The sequence below is a fragment of the Palaemon carinicauda genome, chromosome 42, assembly GCF_036898095.1.
Source record: "Palaemon carinicauda isolate YSFRI2023 chromosome 42, ASM3689809v2, whole genome shotgun sequence".
Lineage (NCBI taxonomy): Eukaryota > Metazoa > Arthropoda > Malacostraca > Decapoda > Palaemonidae > Palaemon > Palaemon carinicauda.
In genome coordinates this window covers 5,727,698-5,736,222 of record NC_090766.1, presented here as the reverse complement: position 1 = coordinate 5,736,222, position 8,525 = coordinate 5,727,698, and the positions used below count along the sequence as shown (strand labels likewise).

General features: G+C 36.7%; 1 protein-coding gene across 2 annotated transcripts in view; it reads right to left on the bottom strand.

The window, feature by feature from the left end:
- Positions 1-302: 302 nt before the first annotated feature.
- Positions 303-8,525, bottom strand: part of LOC137632806 (serine-rich adhesin for platelets-like) — a 49,123-nt gene continuing 40,900 nt past the window's right edge. For both annotated transcript variants that reach the window (XM_068364906.1, XM_068364905.1), the window contains exon 5: positions 303-5,493. In XM_068364906.1, the coding sequence (XP_068221007.1) occupies positions 977-5,493 (4,517 nt within the window). In that variant the 3' untranslated portion in view covers positions 303-976. The remainder of the gene's footprint in view (positions 5,494-8,525) is intronic.

Here is an 8,525-nt window from a genome sequence, read left to right as displayed (position 1 = left end):
GTGCAAATTCAGTTCCACACAAACACAGTTTACCATTTCAATCTTTAAAACAATCCAGGTACAGTATATTATTTCCCATTGTTGATTTCATGCATCAACCATTGATCTACTAAGAGATACACCAGGCCATCTCTTAGTAGATCAATTATTCTTAAGCATTTATTGTGCATGACCATGTTCTTTATCTGTTGGAGGTGTGTTTGAAGACTGGTTAACAAGTGGGCCCAAAGAGCCCACAATGTCTGGTATGGGAAACTAAAAGGAATAGAAGAAGTCATGTGGACATGAAAAATTTGGAGATAATTTGTATTTTTCCTAACCCCTCATAAATAACGTTTTGTATTCCAACTACAGAACAAATAGAAACTTAAAAGTGCTTCATACTTCACAAAATCTTAAGAACCCCATTATAAAATTTTATCCTTTTCAGTAACAAAAAGTATACATTGCCTGTAAGATTACCCAAGATTCATGCCATCTATACTGACATTTCGAAGAATAAAAAATAAAATATCAATATCTCATTTTGACACCACTAAAATCCATCAATATTTAAAAATCTGTGAGAGAAATTTGCCATTAGAATGCCTATCTTTCCTCAAATATGTACTGCTCAGTAAAAATATATTTCTATGATTTTTTCTTTTTCCATGTAGGGCCTGTAAGGGGAAATCATTACTTAAAGAATACGCATTTAAGTTAGTTGAAAGAAGCACTACTATAGCATAGAGTACTGTACAATATGAGGTTTGCTACCTTAAACAAATTCACATAAAAATGGGGCACTGCTGTATATAGAGAGTAGATTGAGTCTAATAGACCAACCTCTCCTGAGGAACATATTATAACAAGAGATAAAAACTGTGCATTTCTTGAATCACCGAAGAAATTTACACAAGATACAAAAATTTGTACAAGTCCCAAAGTCAATTAAAATCATATACTGTATCATAACAACGAAGGCTAACCAAAATAATTATTGAGCTGATCGTCTGTCTACATCTCTCCTGTATACACTAAGTTTACCACCAATAAATACAGCAACCATTTCTGGGATTTCATCTTTGCTCCTAGTAACAGTTTCTTGTACTTTCTCTTTCACTAAGTTCTGTATTCTTTGTAAAATATATTTCTTTCTCCTTTTTCTTCGTTTCTTGTTAGCTGTTGACACTTTTTTATTATTATTCTCTTGATACAAATGTTTTAGAGACCTCTCACTGGGAATCTGAAATGGATGACTTATGGGGATTCCATCAGGCAATTCTACACAATCTACTTCAGTTTCCTCACTGAGGCTTTCCTGGTCTTTTGTCTTCCGCATTTCTGAAATGGCCTTCATCATGGCGAATGTAGGCCTCACATAAAACTTTCCATTGGCACCAATTTTTATTTTTGTGAGTAAATCCTTTTTGGTTTCTTCACTACCGGAGTCTTTTGGGGTTCTCTCCCTCTCACTGCTGCCACCAATTCTCACTTTTGTGAGTACTTCCTTTTTCGTTTTTTCACTCGAGTCTTTTGGAGTTCTCTCCCTCTCACTGCTATCACTCACATTGCTAGCTTTTGGGGTTCTCTCCCTCTCACTGCTATCACCCCCATTGCTAGCCACATTTAACTTTGGCATTTGAGATGTGCTTGGTTGTTGGGTACCAGATCCACTAACTACTGACCCATTTTGGGATTTTACTGTGCTGTTTGGAATAACGTTCACTCTTAGAACCTTCATCACAGGACCATTTGGAGTTTCATTTTTAATGACTATGAGTTTTTCTTGCATATTACTAACTTTGTTTGAGCTACCTACATCTTTAAACACGCTGCGAGTACCATCTTCTATAGGTGCATAGCTGCTACGTAAAGCAGGAGGAATAATGACATTGGAGTTTGTGACAGAAGGCATTTGACAGTCGATAAAAGAGGAACTCTTTAATGATGTCGTGGATGAAGACGCTATGCAGTTAATATTTGTACTGGACAATGATGATGATGATGATGATGATGATGATGGTAATGATGATGATGATGTTGGTATTGAATGGCAAAATGAAGGCTTTTCTATAGAGGTATTGCTTGGCATTGTATGCTTTTGGATTGGATAATGCAACAAATTTGCATTCCCTAAGGCATCTTTACTAAGGTTGGATTTACTGCAAATATGTTTTTGATTCAGGATATTGTTTGCAGGGACAGTGCTAGTACATAATTCTTTAGGTATCTTGGGGGCAGAGAACAGCTTTTCAGATGATTGAATAAATGGTTTATGTAAAGGAGGAGACATAAATTTTGTGTGTGTTCCAACAGGTAGTTTGGGCTGAGAGAGCGCTACTCTCTTTTTCACTGGCTCAGCAAGAATGCACGGAGAAGATGCCATTTTCGCCCAACTTTCTTGTTCTAGTTCTGAAGGGGATTCTAAATTGAGAGTGGAGTCCAATTTTCTCTTGAAACGCATCTGTGGTTTCTTAAATAACCTACTATCAGAATCAGCACTATCCATTCTTAAAACATCTCTGTCTAACATTCTCCTTTTCCTGGAGAAGGCTTCCCGGTCAGTCTCGCTCTCTTCACCGGACCCATCGTAGAAGCTTGTGTTTAGATCAACATTGCTATGAGAGAATCTAGGCTTTCCAATGCTAAGGGCAAACTTCTTCGTTGATGATGAAAACAATCTGTCGCTCATAGAGGTTTCTGAATCGTAATTCTCATCTTCATCTGAAGAGGATGATGAACAGGTTTCAGATGATGAGTCGTAACACAAAAAACTTAGGTTTTTTGCATCCAAAACCTTTTCAATACCACTGTCTTCCGCAGTTGGAGACATTAATAACTTATGCTGTGGACTCGATTTGGTACAACCAAACTTGCTACCAACCTCAAAGGTGAAAGGCATAGAGGATCTATCAGGACTCCCAAGATGTTTTTCATTCAGAGTTATTTTATCCAATTGTTCCAGTGGAGTTTTAGATAGTGTGTTACAATTAACCTTCAGGTCTTCGCATAATTTAAAATTAGTTTTCTTTGATCCAAAATAAAAATTGATATTCTCTGGGGGTTTCTCTGACCAACAATTTTCATCAAACTCTACGAATCCCTTTGCATTAGGACTAAAACAGCTGGAATCATGAACAACAGAATTATCCAGTATGCCACACATTAGATTATAATTATCAATACCAGACAAATCTTTACCAACACCAGTTTTATTATAAAATGAACATCTATCCTCTGTCCCCAGCTCTCGATTAACATTCCTGTCCTCGAGCTTCTTGTCTTTTACGACTTCTTTATGACTAGCTTCTTTAGATGTACCGAGAGGTAGTAAGCAGGGAGGCTCCGATGTGTAGCTTGACGGGGCCAAAATGCCGACTTTAGAATCTCCTCTTAACTCTGGAATATCTTCATTCTGACCAATAGGTTTAGTACTCCTGCTCTTTTCAGTTATTGATTTCTCATTTGGCATTATGATTTGAATTTCATCATCAGAATCTATAGAGATGAAAGGAGTATCAAGCATATTAGCAGGGGTGCTGGCTTTACTATTGCAAGAATTTCCACTTGTCCCATCAGTGTCAGCATACAAAGTTGAGGTAGGCTCTTGCTTAATTCTAAGGAGATTGTCTCTCAAAACCCCATCTTTCTCACAACCATCCTGGTTCCTTAATGCATCGGTACTATTTTGACCAACTCTCAAATTCTTGGCTGACAAGTTGACACCTGAGGGCACCTTTTCCTTCATAGGATTACTAATAACATCCTTTTCTCTATTTAGTACTATGTCACTAGATATTTTGTCTTCAATTAAGCCAGAAGGAGAAGGGGAAAGAGAAGAAATATCTTGAATACTAGGAATTGCTTGATGTAATGACTGAGTTACGGAAGTTGTAGAAGCAGCTTCTGCGGATGGAATTCTTCCTTTGCTAGTAGTTGTGTGCATACCACTTTGAGGAACTGCGCCGCTGGTGGATTTTATACTACAAGAAACATTTAAAACTGGTACATTGGTGGGTGAATTAACAGTTGTCACAGTACTGGACACAGATGATTGATCAGGTACAGAGGCACACACAGAAGAAGCACTGCTACCACACGTCGATGCTCTGGCAACGGAGGTCGACGTAGAAGAACAAGCAGTCTCACCAAAGAAGAGTGAGCTTGATAAATGTTCCCCAAAAGTGGAACTTGGATTTTCAGTTGTGGGACACTGAAAGAACTCCTCTTGGAAATCTAAGGATTCTAAAAGGGTATTGAAGTAGTCGCTAGCTTGGCCTCTTATCTTTCTCTCTTCACTACGACTAAGACGTCTTTCTGGAACGTCAGTATCAATCTTTTCTTTCTTCACCATGACAGGTTTACTTTCCTCATGTCTCATCCAACTTCGAATGTTGGGAGAACTTGAACTCGCAAAATCTAACATTAAATTGTCTGTTTCATGCAAATTACTAAGGTTTAACTCAAATGAGGTATCTAAATGGGAATCACATCCATGTTCGGTTCCCTTCGTGGGTGACAGTTCACTACAATGTACGGTATCTATATCTAACAAAGACTCAGATAGTGGAAGATCTAAAAGTTCCATGCTCTTATCTCTCACATGTATTTTGCTTTCATCACCACTTAATTTACTATCGCCAACACTGGTACTTGTTAAAGTATTAATTTCTGGTCTTTTATTGTTAGAACTCTCTCTTTCTCCTATCATCTGACTACTTGGCAAGTCACCTTTGATGTTTTCTTCTGCCTTTGTTTTATCTATGCATGAATTATCTTTCATCTGACCACTTGAGATATCTACATTTTCTTCTACCTTTACCTCTACTATGTGTGAGTTATCAATTAAATCACTCCTACTGGGAATGCAACTTGTTAAAGCACCATCACAACTCTTCAAAGTTTGCTTCCCCGTTTCATCTTTTTTTAAATGTTTTTCTAGACCTTTTTCACTCGGGGAGCTTTCCCTATCATAAACCTCAGAGTTTTCTTCCGTGTGTGAACACTTCAATCTTTGCAAACTAGAACTATCTTCAGTATTACTAGCACTACTATCACTATAAGGAACTAACACTTTTACAACTGAATCTATTTCACTATCTCTAGTTGCACAACTTTCACTTGAACTATCACCAGAATTACTGTTGTCAGACTCTGAATCACTATTTTCGCGCTCTAACCTATCATAACCATCTTTCGAACAAGATTCCGAACCTTTCGGAGAAGACTGACCTACGTTGCAAGTACTAGGGTTAAGGCACTCCCCGTCCAAAGTGTCGGTAACAGATGATGATGCGCCAGTCTTCTTACTCTCAAGACGCACAGCATTTTTCTTTGAATCCTCAGGCAGCCTGGAGGAATCCCCTTTCGGTGTTTCTTCATTATTTGGGATGGATGTTTTGCTTTCCTTCTGGGAACTGGGGGTATCCCTTCGTCCTTGAACCACAATTTCAATGGACAATTCTTCTAGATATAATTCCGGCACCGACCATGGATCTTCAACAAATGACCCTGAAGAGATACAAAAAGAGGGTAGATGAATTAAAATAACATTTGTAACATTATGTTCAGTACTTACATAGTAACATTGTGGATGCTTAGAGACCAAATTTGTGACATGGAAGATGTAAATATCAGAGACAAAATTATGTCAAACATTTTCATACGAAGATATATTTTGGAGCAGCGAAGGATGATTAACGGAGAACGATATACAAAATTTTTGGAATTAAACAGAAGTAAGATGTATGAAATATGGAATTCACTGTGAGTTAAGATGTTTTGCAACCTTAATATTATTTATGTAGCATAATATAAACAATATTGTAACTGTATCTGTACAATCTGTCTTGCTAATAAAAAAAAAAAAAAAAAAAAAAAAAAAAAATTAAAATACATCATAGAAATATCAAAAGGTAAGTAATTGAAAAGATCACATCTACCACTACTGTACAATTCTGGTGGTATTCAAAAAAATATTAACAGTGAGGAAAAATTCTACACAAATGGACAGACCCTATAATATTTCAAGAAATATTTTTACCTATGACCAAATACTGGACAGACCCTATAATATTTCAAGAAATATTTTTACCTATGACCAAATACTGGACAGACCCTATAATATTTCAAGAAATATTTTTACCTATGACCAAATACTGGACAGACCCTATAATATTTCAAGAAATATTTTTACCTATGACCAAATACTGGACAGACCCTATAATATTTCAAGAAATATTTTTTACCTATGACCAGATACTTTACACTGACTCAAGAAACTCGTTCGATGATTATTTTCTGATCATACAACTTTGCTCATTATGGGTAGCTTCTTCACTGAGCTTGACTCATTTGGGCTGGTTAACCTCTTCCCTTTTAAACCCAAGGAAAGGTTAAATTTCGAGCACATTTTCCTATATATATATTTTTTCTAATTGCTCTAACAGCCTTAATTTTTGTCATAGAGAGGTCAGGTTGGTCTCATTCTTTTGGAAAATGCCTGAAGTTTCTCATAATGTTATCAAAAAAATGCAAATACATGTAAATAAGTGTTTTGCAAGAATGTACCGGTGCGTCCTTTGGGGGTGAAAGGGTTAATAAACTTCACAACTCTTGGTTTAACAAAAAATACAAATAACTCTATCCTTGATTTGTTTAAATACTTATTTAATTTTACTGCAGTAATTTAGAGTTTCAAAGAAATGCAAGACTGGGTGCAAAGGCCTCTCTGAGATCAGTGGTTCTTAATTTTTTCTTTGCCTTATGCCTACCTCAGCACTATGCACAGATTCTGTGGCCTCTTGCCCAAATTTGCTTTTTTTAAGTGTTGCATACGCCTACAATTATATATTTCTTTGGTTTTCATACACTGTAGTATACGTCACCATAACAGAAAACTTTCAGAAAAAAAAAATTAAAATATAATGAAATTATATCATATAACCAAACCTTATTCTCCTGTATCTTTAAGATGACTATTAGTTAAGACAAAAGGCGCAGCAGTTTAATGGGATTGGATTTATTAATTTGGGCTACAAAGTCCAACACTAGGGGATGAGAGGGCTTTCAGCATCCCAGTGCAACTGAGGAAAACCTCACACCTGCAATAGGATGTAAAGGTTAAAGCAGTTGGACAGCAAAACAGAAGGGACGCAGGAACGGAGGTATGTTGTAGTTGATAGCTAAAAAGTGTATACAGCTGAATATCCAAAAAGATGCTGAAAATACTTACAAAAAAAAATAATGCTTAGTGTACCACTTGAGGTGCACTGATGGTATTAGGACCCTACAGGGCACCTTACTTCAAGAGCCCATTTTTTTAGATACCAAGTTTCTCATTCCAACTAGCCGTGGAAAGAATCAAATTGTCACTCTAATTATCTTTCTTCCTTTATGCTCTTCTATACTTCAACTCAGCCCTTCCATTTCACCCATTGCTTTGAAAAGTAAGTTGAAAATTATGTTCAACATTACTTTTAAAGAAAAAATTAATCGACATTCTATTTTCAAACCAACACAAACAAAATTAGTTTGGCATGACGTTCCTCACTGTCTAAAAAACATCAAATAAAAACAGCAGCAAACATAACAAGGATATGAACTTGGTGAATTTCAACAATACAACAACTTCAAATAGCAATTATTACGAAACCAGAGCTAAAACTGCAGCTTTCTAACTGTTAGCGATTATGGGATACTGTATACTGTGTGTGCTCCAACAACAATAAACCAAAATAACTTGAATTTATCACAGCTCCATCAACCATATACAGTACTGTATAGTGTTAACCTGGAGATCAAACGCTCGTTACAAAACCGATTCAATTTTCTGCATAAGGAATTGAAATAGCAATTACTGGTTCCCTACCCAAGGACGCTATTATTGTGGGTAATTTTTACATGAAGTTCACAAGCTTAAAATACAACGCAGTACATAAAAGCACACCACCAATTAATAAACTTATAATCAATTGAATAAATCAATATTAAACCTTACTTTACCTGTAGTGAGGGAAAAGGTCATGAAGAGGGGAAGTGGTGTTTGCCACTTGGAAGGGATGATCCCCCTACATAAACATTTTGGGTAACTATCCTTTTGGGGTCTTTTCTATTTTATGACTTTTTTCCGGCACAAAGTGCGATTCACTTTATGGCCTTTTCACAAATAACTGATCAAGAGAGGTTTGTTCCTGCTCCCCTTGTTTCTGAAATGACTAGATGCACTGCCTTATTTAGATGATATTTTTCAACAAGGCTGTGTAACTCGGCCCATTTTGACAAAAATTTCTTTAATCAGTAAACTAAGTACAGGAGCCCTTCCTTCCTCCTCCTCTGAAAATAAATCCCTTTGGCTATCAGGTACTGCTCATCATGAAGATACTGGAGCTTCTCTGTTTTTAGTGCTGTGCCATGGTCCACCACCAAATCAATATCTAAGCCCATGGACTTGCCAGAAGTTTCAATGTTCTTAACCACAGGCTGAGGCTCAAAGCTTTCAAAGTCACTCTCTGCTACACAGTCTGATCCCAATTTCCTCCAGG